Below are 20073 nucleotides of genomic sequence, written 5' to 3' on the forward strand. Positions count from 1 at the left end.
GTTGAACAATTGATTGATTTTATGATTTTTATGATATCCTTGTTTATGTTTAATGTATATTTTACTGTACTTTGCTTTTAACAGGTGCTTTTTATAACATCGAGGCATGGGCATTGCAAATTAGCTTCGGCTACAAATGCTGTGATACATGACATCAGACGTTTCTGGGTAAATGTTATATGTTTGTGTATTTGTCCCTCCCTATCCAAATAAATGATAAATGTAAATAAAGTTACTATTGTTACTACCCAACTACTACAAATAGCTGCCTAAAAGAAACATTTTACGCTTTTATTTTGAAGGTAAAACCACCTCACTTCCAGTATTTATCTTTTGAACTGTGGCTAACTTGACAGTTTGTCTACGACCACTTCTCCAAGGTAACCAACCAGTATACACAGACAGAGATACAGTATTCCCCACAGCCTTAGAATGAGACAGACAGACAGACAGACAGGCAGGCAGGCAGACAGACAGACAGACAGGCAGACAGACAGACAGACAGACAGACAGACAGACAGGCAGGCAGGCAGGCAGGCAGACAGACAGACAGACAGACAGACAGACAGGCAGACAGACAGACAGACAGACAGACAGACAGACAGACAGGCAGACAGACAGACAGACAGACAGATAGATAGAACTGCACTCTAATGAAATAGTAATTAGAAGTACAACCTCCAACAAGTCCTGCTACGCCTCGACCACAGGTATGTTACTAGTGTATAGAATTCTGTGTGTGCGTGTGTGTGTGTGTGTGTGTGTGTGTGTGTGTGCGTGCGTGCGCCGCGTGCGTGCGTGCGCGTGTGTGCGTGTGCGTGTGTGTGTGTGCGTGTGTTTGTGTTCCTTTCCTCTCAATTATTAACACTAACAATCCATGAGGCTATCTCAGCTTTAAAGGCTAACGTTACGTTGCAGATAATGTTCAGTGGTAGTTTGAGTTCCTCTCATCTTGTTTTAAAACACTGACTTGCTTCACATTCACACTATAAAACTCATTCACACTGTGAAACTCATTCACACTGGGAGTTTACAATGATTAGTTACTTTAAAAAGCCACAGTCCTTTTTTTCTTTTGTTTTGGCATTTCCATGAGCTATCTTGTTGTCGGTCGCACTTTATTTTACATACACGAATGAGACATAACAAGCCCTGCTTTATATCAAATTAGACGTCCATGTGCCGGCTACCTCTTTTCCTTCCAAAAAGACAGATTATGTGCATTTTGGATTAACATTTCATTGTGTGGTGAGTACCCGAAGCACAACATGTATTTTGGTGCCATGATGAGATGTGTGTTTTGGCAGATTTTTAACAGCTGTACCATTAGCCTCCATTCTATGGCGATAAGTACTAACTTCACGACTGTAGCTCACTGTAAACTGAGCGGACAGTGCCGGTAAGGCATGGTGTATCTTGGTTATGTGGGGGGATGTAGCAAATGAGTATCCCTTTTAAGGTCCCCATGTGAAAAATGTGTTTAAATTGAGTATTTAAAGGATGGCTTTACCGGTAATCAACCCCCTTTGTATCTACACTATAATGACAGGAGTGTCTGTCTATCTGTCTCTCTGTCTCTCTCTCTGTCCTTCGCATATCTCGAGAACCGTTGGTGGGATCGACTTCAAACTTTGGGAGTGCGCAAAGGGGACCTGACGGAGTGCAGTGCCCAATTTTTGTGCAATTCAACATAGCGCCACCCACTGGCAACAAAAAATGTGGTTTATCTCAAGAACCGTTCGTCTGATCGACTTCAAATTTGGGGAGTGCACTGATGGGAACTCGACACAGTGCAGTGCCAAATTTAGTGCAATTCAGCACAGCGGCACCTACTGGCAACACAAAAAGTTGTTTATCTTGAGAACCGTTCATCTGATCGACTGCAAACTTGGGGAGTACGCTTAGGGGGACCGAACGGAGTTCAGGGAGCTGAATTCTGTGCAATTCGGCATAGCGCCACCTACTGGCAAGACAAAAAGCGGTTTATCTCGATAGCCATTCATCTGATCGACTGCAAACTTGGGGAATGCGCTGCTGGGAACCTGACATAAAGCAGTGCCTAATTTTGTGCAATTCGGCACTGCACCACCTACTGGCAACACAAAAAGCAGTTTATCTCGAGAACCGTTCTTCCGATTGACTCCAAACTTTGGGAGTGTGCTGCTGGGAACTCGACATAGTGCAGTGTTCAATTTCTTGCAATTTGTCATAGTGCCACCTACTGGCAACACAAAAAGCAGTTTATCTCGAGAAACATTCGTCCGATTAACTTCAAACTTGGGGAGTGCGCTGCTCGGACCCCGATGGAGTGCGGTGCCGCATTTCATGCAATTTGTACATATGCATACTAGTCATAGTGCCACCTACTGGCAACACAAAAAACTGTCGAGAACCGATCGACTTTAAACTTGGTGGGTGCATTGCTGGGAACCCAAGAAATTGCAGTGGTCAACTTTGTGCAATTCAACCAATAAGATCACAGCTTTCACATATCTCCAGGACTGTCCATCCGAGTGACTTCTGTATGTCTGTCCTTCACGTATCTCAAGAACTGTTTGTCGGATTGACTTCAAACTTGGGGGGGCACTTAGGTGGACCTGACTGAGTGCAGTGTGGGAGTCGGAGCACTCCGGGGTGGTGAATGGGGGGAACGGGCACTGCACTAGTCATATATAATATCGGTAATATAAGCACATTTGCAGCGTTTTACCTTCTCTCTCTGTTTACCTCATGGAGAAAAATGCTCCTGCTGCGTCCTGCAGAAACTCCGCCCCCACCAGCTGCAAGTCATTAAGGCTCGTTAAGGCTCTCCATGATTCTCCATGGATGTGTGCATATTTAAAAAATAAAACTAAACAATAACAGCCGCCCTCGGAGCAGATTCTGCCTCTCCAGCAGAACTTCCGCAGCTTCGTTGTGATGCGTTGTGATGTAAAACACAAGGGAGCGCTTTGCCAGAGGAAAACACAGAGAGGTAAACACTGCGCATGCGCTTATATTACAGAGATTATTAATGATAAAAAGTGGGTTGATGGTAAAGCCGTCCTTTAAAAGAGTTCTGACCTGGGACCTGGTGCTACCCTTGCTTGAGTCTGTGTCACCCCCCCCCCCCCCCCCATGTCAAAATCGCCCGGATACACCATTGAGGTACTGCTCTCTGTCCTCAGGTGTGTGTGTGAGAGAGAGAGAGAGAGAGAGAGAGAGAGAGAGTGAGTGAGTAAGTGGGTGAGAGAGTGAGTGAAGATGCCAGCAGAGGGGAAGAGTGACATGGAGCGTCTAGGAGTTTTTAAAGAGATGGGCTACATCTCCATAGGAGACCGGTACATCCCAGCCACCTACCGTAAGTACACTAAATAGGCCCACCTACCCTAAGTACACTAGAGCAGTGGTTCTCAAATGGGGGTCCGGGGACCCCCAGGGGTCCGTGGCACTTTGCAAGGGAGTCTGCGAAAAGTTTTCAGGAAAATAAAAATAATTTTGTTGTTGTTGCAAAAGCTTCATAGTTCAATGAAAATGTTAAATCTTTAAATCTAAAACGGTTCGTGGATTACATTCTAATTTAACAAACCTATCAATTTAAAAGTCAAGCACGTCACAGTGGAAACAATTAAGCTTAGCCCAAAATCACAAATAAGAATGAGGTGGTCCCTGTTATATTTTCTATCTTGTAAGGGTTCCTTGGCTGAAAAACATTTTTGAGAACCTCTGCACTAGAGGCCCATCACCTCGTCTGTCTTCCTGTCAATTACATGCTAACAAGTAGCCTACACTCCTCTTACATCTATGGGGACAATTTTGTCCATGCTTAGTGTTCATATACTGTACTCTAATTTGAGCTGTTCTAATCCAATGAACCAGGGTCAGGTGAAGTCAGAGTGGGGTCAAGTGTGCTGGGAAACGGCCCTGGGTTAAGGCTAAGACTGCTTAGACCTGGGTTAAGGCTAAGACTGCTTAGACCTGGGTTAAGGCTAAGACTGCTTAGACCATGCTAGAAAAATGTAATGGCTACTTAAGTTGATTTGTCAACATTGCTGTTCAACAAGATTAGAAAGTTTGTCCCACCTCCTGAAATGGAAATATTGTTTGAAATAATTTGAACCTCCCCTTCCAACCCCAGGTGCATTCAATGAGTCGGCCCATCGTAGCCGTCAGATGCAAGTGGGTGTGGCTAAAGGGGGGTGTGGTCTGTTTGACCCCGCCTTCAGACGGATCTTTGAGCAGGAGGCGCTGAGCGACCCTATTAGACTGGCCCGGCAGTACCGCAACCAACAGGCCAGGAACAGCATGGGCAAGGCCTTCCTACCCTGCAACGGAACCAAGAAGCCGTGAGGGAACACACACACACACACACACACACACACACACACACACACACACATATATACAGTATATATATATATATAGGTCTGAGTGAAATGTTCTATGGTCTCTCCTGTTTCAAAATATAGGTGAATCGTTTGGTTTGACTAATTAAAACTATTTTTATAAATATCTTAGTGAATGAAAAAAGGAGCGTCCGCACACTCAAATCTGTGCAAATATCGTATTTATTGCAAGCTTTCGGTCATAGACCTTCTTCAGGCATAAGACAGGTAGGGATGCAACGGTATGAGTTTTGGACGGTATAACAACCTTGGACAAAAATACCACGGTTTCACTGTATCGCGGTATTGCGGACCATTTGTGTTTTTACAATAGCCGAAATATTCCCATACAGCCGACGTCGTCTTTTTAGATGGGGGAAAGTTTAGGGGGGTCCTTGCGGCTCCTCTCTACTGTGCTCTAGTCTAGGTAGGCATGCAGCCAGGAGGAGGGGCCGCGTAAGCTGCACTCTGCAAGCGACCTGGGCACTTTGTTTTGGGGAAACAGCTGATACTGTCGGGAAGGTATAACGGCAAATTTTAGTGGTTTTACCGTGACGTTTTCAAACCGCGGTATACCTTCAAACGGTATACCGCTGCATCCCTAAAGACAGGTAACAAGTGAATAGGAGCCTATAAAAGGTTCAGACAATCATCACTTGATTAGCCAATGTACAACACCTGTGTAAAAAAAACACTTCCTGGTGGCTAATCATCAAGGGAATTGTAGTCCTATAGATTTTCAGGACTACAACCCAAAGACACAAGTGTCCACTGAGACAAGAAACACTATAAAGTACATCAAATATAATTTACAATATATACAACAGAACAAAAAACAATAGAGAATGTTACAATAATGTAAACATCAGGCAGTATTACAGTATAAATATCTTAGTGCACATTAGGGGTGGGGGAAAAAATCGATTCACCTAAGTATGGCGATTTTTAATGTCACGATTTTTTGGATCGATCTTTTATTCCAGAATCGATAATCGCAAAAAAAAAAAAAAAAAAAAAAAATTGGGTGCTTGCAGTCAGGCCACTCACTGAACAGCAGGCGAGGCGCCGCCTACTGGTTTACTAGTGGTTTTATTACTGTATTAGTTAGTCTGAAGTAATAATTACACTTCAGGGTTAAAGTGGGTGCATCTCATTGTAAAATTGGACTTCAAACGGCCCAAATCTGGCTTCAAACGGCCCAAATTGGGCTTCAAACGGCCCAAATTTCATGCGCGTCGGCCCATATCGGCCTGGCCTGCTTGGTATCTAATGCCCGGCCTGAATTATGATCCCAGTCCGCCCCTGTTTTTAACTATATCGCCCAGCCCTACTCATGATATATAATATACAGTCTCTAGTGTACAATTCAACTTTTCCCATGTTCTAATCTAGTGTAAAAAAGCAAACAAACTGAAAAAAGAAAAGAAAAAAATAAACAAAAATCGCAATAAATCGTAATATCGAATCGCAATAATCGTAGAATCGCAATACTTAAGAATCGCAATATAAATCGAATCGGCACCCAAGAATCGTGATAGTATCGAATCGGGAGATAAGTGAATCGCCACAGCCCTAGTGCACATGCTGAAGCAGCAGTGAGTGGTGTTGACTTTGGTTCTCTATTGCTTTAGTCAACACCACTCACACTAAAGTTTAGTGTGATTACACTGCCACCTAGTGGTTTTTGCTACACATTTTCAATGAATGCATTAGTATGAGCATGTGGCAGGGTCTCTTCTATTAGCTTCTACTGTCTTCTGAATAGTATATAAACATGTAAAAATGAGCAGTTTAATTGTAAAAGCTACCTTGATAGGTAGATGCTGGCACATGATGGTGATATTTTGTGGAACAAAACTTTTTCTGGGCTCAGACTTCAGAGCCTCATGCCTCTAACCCTTATCTTTACCAAGCAACAGTAGGGCTCTAACTATCAATTATCAACATTTCAGATCAAGTAAAATAATAAATAAATCAATTAAAGAAATAGCACAAAAACTTAAACGCCTATAAAATTGTTAGATGGTAACGTTCTTTGTGATTTCACAATAACAGCTTTAAGATTGTTACACATGGCGGCAATGCTGTAAAAATGTTACATGGCAACATGTTTTTGTTTTTTTACATTTCTGCAAATGTTCAATGTCAAGATCAATTTGAAACCAAACAGTTCATTTGTACCGTAATTTGAAAACATTATGCAAATAAAACAACTTTGGTTGTGTTTATGCAAGTAAAACAACTTGGTTAAGGTTGAACCATATTAAGGTTGAACCATAGTTTAGGTTTGACTTAAAACGTTAATTACTTTGAGAAAGATGAATGTTTTGTTTCCCCTGCCCAGCTTATTTCATTATAGACGTGGAAGCGATAAACCAAAAAGATGTTACCATCTAACAATTTCACAGCTGTTATAACTACGTTTTCGGCTCACGGCTGTGGATCAACACTGCTAATAAACAATTTCCTGTGAGACTGCATGGGCTGTGTACTGTAGGTCCACATGCATGGACATGTACCAATAGTCTTCCTTCCTCTCTCTACCTGACTTCCTCTTGTGTTCTCGTGCTCTCTCTCTCTCTCTCTCTATAGTTCTGGCTCAGGTAGTTACTATGGGACTCTATCAGGGCCGGTCCAGGCCATGAGCACCTTGACGATCCCCCAGAAAACCAAGGCACCCTCATCACGCAACATCGTCACTTCCCCTCCCAAGAAAGGCAGTGGTTACAGGTCAATGAGCAGCACTCTCTCAGCACTGCTTCACCACCACTCAACATGCAGCACAGCACTCTCACAGCACTGCTTCACCACCACTCAACATGCAGCACAGCACTCTCACAGCACTGCTTCACCACCACTCAACATGCAGCACAGCACTCTCACAGCACTGCTTCACCACCACTCAACCTGCAGCACTCTCACAGCACTGCTTCACCACCACTCAACATGCAGCACAGCACTCTCACAGCACCGCTTCACCACCACTCAACATGCAGCACAGCACTCTCACAGCACTGCTTCACCACCACTCAACATGCAGCACAGCACTCTCACAGCACCGCTTCACCACCACTCAACATGCAGCACTCTCACACCACTGCTTCACCACCACTCAACATGCAGCACTCTCACAGCACTGCTTCACCCAGGCCCGTGGGAAGTGGTTTGAAGTGGTGGGTGCTGTGAAAATGACGTTCAAAATACAAAATAAACGGTAGGCTACTAGGCTACACACTGTTATGGGTGGTAGTATAGCACCACCCAGTGGATGTTAAACAACATTACGTGAGTCATGTCGCTCCCAGCAACTGACAACTAAAGCTCCTGCACGTTCAAGTACAGGTGTCTGGTCTCGTCTTTATAGCACTACACCACGAACCCAAACAAACACACGTAACGTCGGGTACTGGCTCATAGAACCAGATTTACGCATGGTTACACAGTGCAGTAGGAAGGCTATATATAGACAGCTCATGTGCATTTAGACATACAGTAAATTAAACTGCACAGCGGCAGTGAATGAAAACATGTGTCTTACCTTATGCTGATAAAACTCCAAAGGTGCGCTTTCGCTCTGGAGTGACACTGATGAAATCTTCCATCATGCTTTTCCAGGACGTCTCTGTGAACATGGAGTAGGGTCAGGTCAGGTGAGTCAGCCTCTCCTGGGACATGCTGCTCCTCAGCCAGGTTTTAAGAGAAACTTCTCTCTGAAGAAGCGACGGATATCGGTAGGCACAAGCAGAGTTTTATGAGTTTCTCTACTTCTCCAAAGAGCTCTGGTTTGTGGATGGAGTTTTGAGAGATCTGAGGCGACATCCTGAACCCTCTTATAAGGCCCATCATCACTCACTCTGAACACGTCTCCCAACATCTGAAGATGAAGTTTCAGTCGGGCTGGGTCAGCTTCGGCCTCCTCCCCTCCACCTGGTCCACCACCTCTGTTAGCATCAGAGAGCCCGGCCCCGGCTAGCGGTAGCGGGAGAACATCACTGGCGCTGCTACAACTTGCAGTCGCCGGCTCAGCAGCAGTTGCATTCATTGGCGGGCGCGTCTGAAAGTTTAGCCCGCTTGCTGCTGCCCGTTGCCGGTGGCGGCTTCGTCAAGAAATCGGAAATTCGACTTTGCTTCTCCTTTTTTGACGCCATCGTTACAGGCTAGCTGCTCTCTGACTGCTCTCCTCTGTCACTCCTCGTTCACTGTCAACTTCAAGTGGCCCGCCTTGTTTTTCGACAGCCGACAGGAACAGAACACAGAACAGGAAGTAACGTGAAACGTAAAATAAGAATAATTTCTTTAAACTTAACTACTTAAACCCATTATTAGCCACTTACTGAAGTCAAAATATTGTTAGAATGTGAACATAAACAACAAAAATGGAATGAAACTTTTTTAAATGATTTTATTTTTTATTTGTAAACGTGCAATACTTCCAGCATCCACCAGAGGGTGCTGTAGCGAAGTCCACCCGCTATGCCGACCACCCGCAATGCCGACCTTAGGTTTAGGCGTGGGGGTGGGAGAGGTTAGGGTCAGGGTTAGGGTCTGGGGGAGGTTATGTTTAGGGGGAGCGTACCTATGTTCCCCGGGTCCTATATTCCCCGGGTCCTATGTTCCCCGTTTTTGTGGGACCGGGGAACATAGAACCCTTCCTAACCTCCCCCAGACCCTAACCCAAAACCTAACCTCTCCCACCCCTCACGCCTAAACCTAAGCTCGGCATTGCGGGTGGTCGGCATAGCGGATAGACACCCCAAATGTTACGGAGAGTGTTAAAAACGGGGAACATAGGACCCGGGGAACATAGGACCCGGGGAACATAGGGATGACCCCATGTTTAGGCGTGGGGACTGGGAGAGCTTAGCTCCAGCCGGTCCACACCGACACACTGCACGCCGCCTCGCTCAGCTGGTTCTGCTTGTGGGCTATCGGCATTGTGGCCTGTCGGCACATAGATGCGGCACCGCTGTAGCACCCCAAGCACCCCTACTTCCCACGGCCTTGGCTTCACTACCACTCAACATGCAGCACTCTCACAGCACTGCTTCACCACCACTCAACATGCAGCACTCTCACAGCACTGCTTCACCACCACTCAACATGCAGCACAGCACTCTCACAGCACTGCTTCACCACCACTCAACATGCAGCACAGCACTCTCACAGCACTGCTTCACCACCACTCAACATGCAGCACTCTCACAGCACTGCTTCACCACCACTCAACACACAGCACTCTCACAGCACTGCTTCACCACCACTCAACATGCAGCACTCTCACACCACTGCTTCACCACCACTCAACATGCAGCACAGCACTCTCACAGCACTGCTTCACCACCACTCAACATGCAGCACAGCACTCTCACAGCACTGCTTCACCACCACTCAACATGCACAGCACTCTCACAGCACTGCTTCAACACCACTCAACACACAGCACTCTCACAGCACTGCTTCACCACCACTCAACAGGCATGCTTTTCTTTTTCTCTACTTTACATTTGCAGGCTTTTTGCTAGAATGATTACAGCCTGTCAGAAAATGAGGTACAGAGTTGAAGCTTTTGTCGCTTCTTTTCTTATGCACCTTATCTTCTGACAGTGTGAAACTGTGAGGTTTCATTGTGTACTTTTCCCCCTGCAAGGCTACTTTTTAAAATGATCTTGTGACTTGTGGAAGATCACAGCCTCCTACTTTAATTATCCCTCCAATGACCTTAGCATTAGCTAAATATCTGGTGACATTTCTCACCTCATTAGTGTACAAATAACACTGGGATTCCACTTTCAAAATACATGCAATGTGTACACCACAGTCAAATTTTGCGACCACGATCGAGACCTCGCCAAATTCATCCTGCGACTGCAGCCACTCTGCCCCTAGTGGCGAGTCGAGCCTAGGAGACTCTGTGTAACCGGTGGCGCAAGGCCATTTCCTGGTTGAAAAACAACTTGGTTGGGTTTAGGCAACTAAAACAACTTGGTTTGGGTTTTGGATTGGGACACATCGGGATTTGAACTGTCTCTCTCTCTCGACCAGGAAGTTGAGAGTCAGGGCGCTACCGATCCACCCATCTTCTTCTCCCTTACTCGTCAGCAACCTATTTCAATGGTATACGTTAAACGAACGCCATCGTGGCCAAAGACTCTTTGGCGTATCCACTCTATGCAATTGGAACACCCTATGCATTTGGCATATTCACTGCATGTAATTTAACAGTGGAAAATCGAGTTATTTGTTTGGAGAGAACGGCTGGATTTCTCCACCAGTCCACAAGCACAGGAATCAGTGTTGGAATACACAACAGTGCACACTTTAGTTGACAGAAATCAGTTACTCTCATCTTGACATTTGTTAGAAATATTTGAGATTGTTGTGACATCACTCAAAGGTGACTAAACCTTTGATTGCTAGAATATGTTTCATTACAAAATAGGAATTAATGGAAACCTTTGCCAATTTTCAACCTGCTTTGTATCATTACGATGTTGCTAATATATGCAGATGGGCAGCCTTTACCTTATCTTCATGTTTTCCTGCACCGAGAGCTCTGCACTTTATTCCAGGCACTTCTGTATCAGAATGACGCGTTGCGCGTCATTCAGTCAGTCAGAATGATTCTGGACATGGAAGTGAACAGATGTTGCTCAATGGCGGCTTCAAGGCCGACTGTTATTGTTTCTTTTTTCTGTATGCGCACATCCACGGAGAATAACATCGAGAACCTTAACGAGCCTTAATGACTCCTCCCACCAGCTTGCGGGGGCGGAGTTTCTGCAGGCAGACAAATGGATATTTCTCTGTGTGGAAAACATATAGAGAAGGTAAACACTGTCCATCTGCTTATATTACCGAGATTATAATGACAATTATATATATTGTAATGATCCGCTCCCGGGATCATTAATGAAGGAGCAGCAGAGGCGAATACTTGGTCTGCAGGCTTTATTCACCGCTCACACTCACAGCTTCCAGCGCTTAGCCACACTTGGCTACGCTCCTAGCTAACACACACGTCCAGTCGGCTTCCTCGTATCTTCAGACTGACCAAAACACACACTTCCCCACCAACAAAATGGCCGCCTCCCGCTCAACCAATCCCCAGCGAGCTAGCAACCCCCAATGACTCCATGTTCCCTTCAGGTGCATTACTCCTATTCACAGCGCGTTCAAGTGCTGTAGGACACACACTACAACACCCCCAGCGAACTGAACCCAACACTCAGACAATCCCATGTTTACTGGCAACCCCACATCGCTACAATATAATTACTTATAATTATAATTACTTATAATTATAATTACTTAATTATATAATTACAAAGTGGGTTGAAAGTCGGCAAAGCTCCTTTAATGCATATTTTATCGTCACTTGTAAGTCATTACATTGTTAGTCATGATTAAATATGAATTTACTATTATTACTAATATATATATATATATATATATATATATATATATATATATATATATATATATATATATATAACTATTTCAAAGATGTTAACTCATTATAGTGACAGTCAGGAAGTGTCATTTAGTTGGAGGAAGTAACATGTTATTTCCTGCAGCTTTCCCAATGTAACGCTGTCTAAAATGGAGCTGTATTCCTCAGAGCCCTATGAGAGAGCTCAGGACCAACACAAGGTAAGCGCCATGCACAGAGAGTTAGTTAGAGTCACTTCTCGTGTTGTGTTGTTTTGTGAGAGACAGTGTTATATTGTCAGTCTGGTCACCATATAAAATGCCTTTATTTAAAAACTGAAAAGAAAAAAATCTGGAATCCACTGATATGTAGAATATAAACAATTCTGAACCAAAAATACATTTAATATCACAGTTCTAGATACGTGAATATTTACCGAGACACATGTTTTTACTTTCAGTTTTAACCCAAACCCTAATCCTAACCTTAACCAAGTTGCTTTGTTGGCTAAACCTAACCAGGTCATCAGACTTGGATAGATGAAGCCTTTGCGGAAGGGATAAAAGCTGTAGTTTCTTGAATGGCCACTTGAGGCTTGAGCAAGTTAGTCCCCGTTCACCCCATGTTAGTCTTGCTTGCGAGACTATCTGCCATTGTCAGTGTGTAGGTTGCTAGTTTCACAGTGGCGAAGGCATTTGAGAGCAGAAAGGGATTTCCCTTCGCTCCAACTGAAATGGTCGGAGCCAGTTGCAGAGGGTATCCCCGCAGCCTGCTTCCAGTGAGTCAGACTAGGCAGAGCCACTGGGGTAACGATCGGCGGTGCAGGCGGTGCGGTGCACCGGGGCCCAAAGCTGTCAAGGACCCATGAAGAGTGAGTCTCGCTTTGGGGAGACCTAACGTACTTACGGTTTCTGCTGCAGTCCCACTCCAAATACACTTCCATGCTGTATTATGCAGTCAGCATTTGCCCTCATGTAGCTTACTATGCTAACAAATGCTATAGCTTTAAGTTTAGTTTACTGGATTCAGTGGATTGGCATGTGGTTCTGGACTTGATGGCACTGAACCGCCTTCCTGATGGAAGTTTTCTAAACAAACGGTTACCAGGATGAGAAGGGTCAGAGACGATCCTCCCTGCCCGCTTCCTGACCCTGGCATCATACAGCTCACTCAGTGACAGTTGCTGTTGTCCTGTCAGCTTCTCTGCTGTGCGCACGATACGCTGCAATATGCTCTTAGCAAGGGCAGAGACAGAGCCCAACCACACACACACACACACGCACGCACGCACGCACGCACGCACGCACACACACACACACACACACACACACACACACACACACACACACACAGGGCAGAGACAGAGCCCAACCACACAGAGATGGATGATGAAAGAATGCTTTCAGTGGTGGCTTTGTAGATCTGGGTCACGACCGGACGGGAGACGTTGAGTTTGCGGAGCTGTCTGAGAAAGAACATGCCGCTGTGGGCCCTTTTAATTATGGAGGAGGCATTTGTGTCCCATTTGAGGTCCTTGGTGATGGTGGTGCCGAGGAATTTGAAAGCCTCCACCTCTTTAACAGCCGTGTTGTTGATTAACAGGGGAGAGAGTGGGGGAGGTGATGAACAGGGGAGAGAGTGGGAGAGGTGATGAACAGGGGAGAGAGTGGGGGAGGTGATTTCCGGAAGTCTATTGTCATTTCAACTGTTTTGAGTGGATTGAGCTCGCGGTTGTTTTTGGAGCACCACTCAGCAAGGCTGGACACGGTTTGTCTGTAGGCGGACTCATCGGTGTCCTTGATGAGGCCAACCACGGTCGTGTCATCTCCGTACTTAATTAACCTGATGTTTGGGTTTGTGGAGATGAGGTCATTGGTGTACAACAGGTAGAGGAAGGAGGAAAGCACACAACCTTGGGGTGCCCCGATGTTGGTGACCCGAGGATCAGACAGGTGGGGGCCCAGCCGCACATGCTGAGTCCTGTTGGTGAGAAAGTCAATGATCCACTGGCTAATGGAGGGGTCCACACCCAAGGATAGTAGCTTCTCCTGAAGCCTCTCTGGTACGACACAGTTGAAGGCGGAGCTAAAGTCAAGAAAACGTAATCTTGCATAGGTGCCATGAGTGTCCAGGTGGTTCAGGATGTAGTGAAGGCTGAGGTTGACTGCGTCGTCCACTGAGCGGTTGACTCTATAAGCAAACTGTGACGGGTCGAGATGGTGGTCGGTGTGAGGTTTGAGATGTGACAGAATCAGCCTTTCAAAGCACTTCATGACTACAGATGTTAAGGCCACCGGCCTGTAGTCATTGAGGCCTGTAATGCTGTCCTTCTTGGGGATGGGATGATTTGAAACAAGCTGGAACTTTACATTGAGCTAGGGATTCGTTGAAAATGTCAGTGAAAACTGCCCGTCCGTCTGTTTAGAATAAAATAGATGCTAGAAAAGACGATGTTTTGGGGGTGATTGACAGGTCGGCTGTCCAGTGATCGCGCAGCTAGCCGATCACGGACCAATAGCAGGCGGAGCTGAGGCTCTGGGAAAGCCCAAAAACGAGTGTCCTCTAGTATGAGAGTGGCGTCAGCGGAGGACCAAAATGCAAGAATCATTAGCCAATGAACAGCCAGGAATGGGTCTCGCGCTACTTTTGGATGCTAAAATAAAGCCGATAATGTACAATTTGATTAATTTCAAGGGATGAAAAACCCTTTCAGAGTACAAAACTGTCTATTTTGATGCAACTCGACAGTGCTGCTTTTTTTACTGAAGAGTTCCACTTTCTACTTCCTGGAAAAAAACTGGTCCATTGGAGTGAATGGAGATGTCGGAACTCTTCTATTATACGGCTCTGCCAAAAACCAATTGGTGACATCACGCTGACTCTGTCCATATACTATACGGTCTATGAACCTAACCAAGTCACTTTGTTGTGTGTGGAGTGAGCATTATATTGGTTGCAAAAAACTCTGAAACTCTGTGTGTGTGTGTGTGTGTGTGTGTGTGTGTGTGTGTGTGTGTGTGTGTGTGTGTGTGTGTGTGTGTTTGTGTGTGTGTGTGTGTGTGTGTGTGTGTGTGTGTGTGTGTGTGTGTGTGTGTGTGTGTGTTTGTGCGTGCGTGCGTGTATGTGTGCGTGCGTGTTTCACAGAGGGAGGCAGTGACCCATCGCTCTAAGTTAAAGGGTGGTCCCTTCAAGCTCAACCTCCACCCCAGAGAATATTTCCATGGCAACCCATACCGCACTGACAAGACCCTCCCACCAGCACAGAAGTCACTCCCACCAGCACAGAAACAATTCCCAGTCCCATTCAAACCGTCCTCTCCCAGTAAACAGGTGACCATGTCAGTTATGATGTTTGAGGGTTAGACCGATACAGAGCTCAACAGTGACCGTCCACTTTTTTGCGGCCCCAGTTCCAGGAAGTGAATTTTCCATTCATTTCTCCATAGATGTTTCAGAAAAATCCTTAATAAGGGTTTTAAGCCTGGAACCAAGCCAACCAGCTATGAGATTGATCATGGCTATCGGAGAGGGTAAAAAAGGATTTAAAAAAATCGGAAACCATGGAAAAAAAGGCAAATAAACAACTATCTAAATAATAATAATAATCATAATAATCATCATAATAATCATAATAAAACATTTTTTTCTTTCTTTCTTTCTTTCTTTCTTTCTTTCTTTCTTTCTTTCTTTCTTTCTTTCTTTCTTTCTTACTTTCTTTCTTTTGGTCAATGTTGGGCCCTATATATGGGTCCAGTATAGTTTTGGGACTTTTGGAAGATTAAAGTATCTGGAAACCCAAAAATAAATGTGTTTTGATTTTGTCACACCACAGGAAAATGTGTCATTAACCACCCAGCCAAATTTGAACAATGAAAAATGTTGCCAAGTATATAAAATGAGGTTTCAAAATCAGTAAAGTAAACAGTATTCTCTGCTCTGAAACTGTGGGGGTGTGTCTCCTGAAGTGCTTCCAGTGCTGTGCAACTTGATACATTGTGATTTTTCCCCCTATGGTAGAGGCACTTCAGTCTTTATATAGTGTTAGGGGAGGGGTCATGCTAAGCTAACCCGCCCAAGAGGCACTTCAGTCTTTATATAGTGTTAGGGGAGGGGTCATGCTAAGCTAACCCGCCCAAGAGGCACTTCAGTCTTTAAATAGTGTTAGGGGAGGGGTCATGCTAAGCTAACCCACCCAAGAGGCACTTCAGTCTTTATATAGTGTTAGGGGAGGGGTCATGCTAAGCTAACCCGCCCAAGAGGCACTTCAGTCTTTATACAGTGTTAGGGGAGGGGTCATAAGCTAACCCGCCCAAGAGGCACTTCAGTCTTTATATAGTGTTAGGGGAGGGGTCATGCTAAGCTAACCCGCCCAAGAGGCACTTCAGTCTTTAAATAGTGTTAGGGGAGGGGTCATGCTAAGCTAACCCACCCAAGAGGCACTTCAGTCTTTATATAGTGTTAGGGGAGGGGTCATGCTAAGCTAACCCGCCCAAGAGGCACTTCAGTCTTTATATAGTGTTAGGGGAGGGGTCATAAGCTAACCCGCCCAAGAGGCACTTCAGTCTTTATATAGTGTTATGGGAGGGGTCAGGTAAAGCTAACCTGCCCAAGAGGCACTTCAGTCTTTAAATAGTGTTAGGGGTGGGGTCATGTAAAGCTAACCCGCCCAAGAGGCACTTCAGTCTTTATATAGTGTTAGGGGAGGGGTCATGTAAAGCTAACCCGCCCAAGAGGCACTTCGGTCTTTATATAGTGTTAGGGGAGGGGCCATGTAAAGCTAACCCGCCCAAGAGGCACTTCAGTCTTTATATAGTGTTAGGGGAGGGGTCATGTAAAGCCAACCCGCCCAAGAGGCACTTCAGCCTTTATATAGTGTTAGGGGAGGGGTCATGTAAAGCTAACCCGCCCAATAGGCACTTCAGTCTTTATATAGTGTTAGGGGAGGGGTCATGTAAAGCTAACCCGCCCAAGAGGCACTTCAGCCTTTATATAGTGTTAGGGGAGGGGTCATGCTAAGCTAACCCGCCCAAGAGGCACTTCAGTCTTTATATAGTGTTAGGGGAGGGGTCATGTAAAGCTAACCCGCCCAAGAGGCACTTCAGTCTTTATATAGTGTTAGGGGAGGGGTCATGTAAAGCTAACCCGCCCAAGAGGCACTTCAGTCTTTATATAGTGTTAGGGGAGGGGTCATGTAAAGCTAACCCGCCCAAGAGGCACTTCAGTCTTTATATATCTTTATATCTCTCAATTTGTCTTCCAGGAAAATTATTTATCTAAACGACTCTCTCCCAGGCAGCTCCAAACTAATGAAAGCCCTGCTGATGATGATGATGATGATGATGATGATATTGATGATGATGTATGTGTATGTGTCTTGTGTCAGATAGGGGGCATGAAAGCAGGGACGTTTGAGGTTTATCCCTCTCACTCTGCTGACCCATACGTCCCTCGGCGTTCTAAACCAGCCAAGGCAGAGGCTCGCGTCTTCCGTCCAGCTCCCGGTCCAAAGAGCACACCTATCAAGAGCATCATCAACCTCAATGTTAACAGGTTCCATCCACTTCTCTGTCATCCTCACATCAACCTCAATATTAACATGTTCCATCCACTTCTCTGTTATCCTCACATCAACCTCAATGTTAAAGGAGAATTTTGGTTTTTTACACCACGGTCCTTATTTCCAGCTTAAAATATGATGTTTTACTCACCCAAATAACTTTGGTTTCATTCGGATGTCCACAGAAGATTTTGAGCTCGGGGGAGCATCCTCTCTCAGGCAGCTCCTTCACACGCTGCCTGCAGTTACTCTAACGGCCACCGGTGTCAGTAATAGTTAGAACTTACGGAGGACCTTTAACAGGTTCCACCCACTTCTCTGTCATCCACGATGCTGGTCTTTGATTAAAACTAAAGCTTGTGTTTTTGTTTGTTTGTTTCAGGGCGGTGCACTCTGCAAACTACACTTCCTTCATCCCAGCTGTCATGAGCCTCTGACTACAGTACCCATAATGCACCACCACTGGCTACAGAGTTGGCTTGTCACATGGTAAACCCCATGTGATCAACATTCCAATGGTGTTTTCCATGGCCATTTACTACCCATATTTAAAAATCAGTGATTTCCATATGGTTCCACACATTAAATCTATGGATGGTGCAGGGGAATGAGAGGATACCTACATAATGCTGCAATCCATTGTACTTGGAACTCGAAGAAAAGCACAGAAAAGTACAATGGAACTGTCATTCAAGTCGGAATTCCAAGTCGGAAACTCGGGATACTCACTGATATAAACACACCTGACGTCACAGCAATTTTACTTCATTTTTATTTTTTGTGTTAGGAAAACCTGTTGTAACAACTTTGTATTTTCCATTTGCAAATTGCAACATCGTTCAGTTGACTTGTGCTTCATAGATAGCCTCCTAGATGTCTTTGCTGTATGAACTCGCGTACTCACCTGCTAACGTATGTACCCTAACTAGAGCTGTCAAATAGCTACCATTAACGTTACTGTAATGGGAAAAGTCTGTTACGTCCAGGTTTTCCCGAGAAGACACACTGGAATGGATTTAGATCGGAGGACACTAGTTCAACATTAGGTCTGTACAGAATGTATTGGCAGGTATATTTTCACTTAACCTCGCAAGGCAGATGGAGATCATGAGATCACATGAGAGCAGATCACACGACAAATCCATCTTGCTATGAGCCTGGAGCCAGACTGTAGGCTGCAGAGCTAACACCCGGTCCTTCCAACCAATCAGCATCCTATGAGCCAGCTATGGGCGGGCTTTAGGTGTGCTGGCGGCTACGATAGGAGGCTAGTAGTGTAGATAACGCAATAACATCCGTTATTTCTCAACTGCACAGTATTTCTTCATTGAAAGAAGAGCAAAGAATGAAAGCCACTGAAGGCTTTTCTGGATAACATTAGCGTTAACAGTGATTCATAACATGGTGTCATTGTTTGTTTCTTCAAGGAGCGGCGAGGACCGGAGCTAACTTTACGGAGACCCGACAGGCACGAAAGCCTTTGTGAAAATTAAGTTTAAAGGGTTGTAATCTTCATGTGTATGGCTCATCGTAAGTTACTGTTCTGCTCTCCTGAGATTTATAACGTCAAGTACATATTGCTGCTGATCAGTTTGTTTTGTCGTTAACCTGGGATCATTGCAATAACATCAGACAAAAGCTGGTAGATTTGTGACACAATATGATTACGATTACGATTACGAAAACTTTATTGTCCACAAGTGGAAATTCGTCTTTGGTTCCACCACAGACATGTCTCAAAAGATAAAACACAACAATACACATGACAAACACATGAAACACATGAAACACATGAAACAATGCAATTATGACAAAGAACCTGGCTAGACATCCACAAATAACCACACATCCACAAAACAGTCAACACACATTCATCCACACCGATACACAAAAGTAGGCTACACCTCCCAATGCAGGTCAAAATTACAAATCATAGGTCTATGACCTGTCCAATTCCAAAAAAAGAAGAAGAAATTGTTGATTGTTGATTGATTATATAACATTAACAGCTGGTGAATTGGAACATTTAGCTGATGTCAGCACAATGCTAGATGTTCAGCCTTGACTGGAGAATATTGTTATTTGTTTGCTTTTTGTCCGAATAAACGGAGATTGTCTCAAAATAAATCCTTGTGTTGTTGTTAGATAATGTTCATGTATCGTAGACGACGCGCTCATTCTGGTCAGAGGCATGGGTGGATAAAATGATAAGATGTTATGATGAGATAATAAAGATGTTGATGTCGAGTGAACGCGAAACAGAACAGAGCGGACCAGCCCAGGACCAAGGTAGGCAGAAGAGGGGAAAAAAACACCTGGCCAGCAGCCTTCAAATCATCGAAAGCGTTATTATTTATCTGAAATGTGGTGATATCTGTAACGATTTGGCATAGCCTACATTACATAGACACTCTGTCTGATTTTGGATTTTTTTTTTTTTTTTCCAAAATCAGACTTGACACCAGAGACCTACACCATGCAGCATGTATTTCAATATAATTCACAACTGACTTATTTATTCCCATGTTTCCCCACCATCAGAAGTAGCTGCCCCGTGGTAGGCTGTATAAGCAGTGAAAAAGGCAAGCTTTTATTTTGTCAAGTGCTGCTTAGTGGATTATCCACTAGGGGGCAGCTAATGGGGATCCTTTAATTAATAAACAATAAACTAGATAAATAGGCGAAATAATCATGTTTTCCAAAAGAACTGTAAGCACCACATG

At 44.7% G+C, this 20073-nt stretch overlaps 1 protein-coding gene across 1 annotated transcript; it reads left to right on the forward strand.

Annotated features, from left to right (window-relative positions):
- Nucleotides 1-3243: 3243 nt before the first annotated feature.
- On the forward strand, nucleotides 3244-17787 carry cfap96 (cilia and flagella associated protein 96; the record flags this gene model as incomplete). The annotated part of the gene is made up of 7 exons (XM_083651914.1): nucleotides 3244-3340; nucleotides 4118-4325; nucleotides 6957-7094; nucleotides 11939-12014; nucleotides 14938-15123; nucleotides 17177-17343; nucleotides 17733-17787. The coding sequence occupies 7 exons, from the start codon at nucleotides 3244-3246 to the stop codon at nucleotides 17785-17787; spliced, it is 927 nt and encodes a 308-aa protein (XP_083508040.1).
- Nucleotides 17788-20073: the final 2286 nt, after the last annotated feature.

Source organism: Poromitra crassiceps (genome assembly GCF_964638095.1).
Source record: "Poromitra crassiceps genome assembly, chromosome: 15".
NCBI lineage: Eukaryota > Metazoa > Chordata > Actinopteri > Beryciformes > Melamphaidae > Poromitra > Poromitra crassiceps.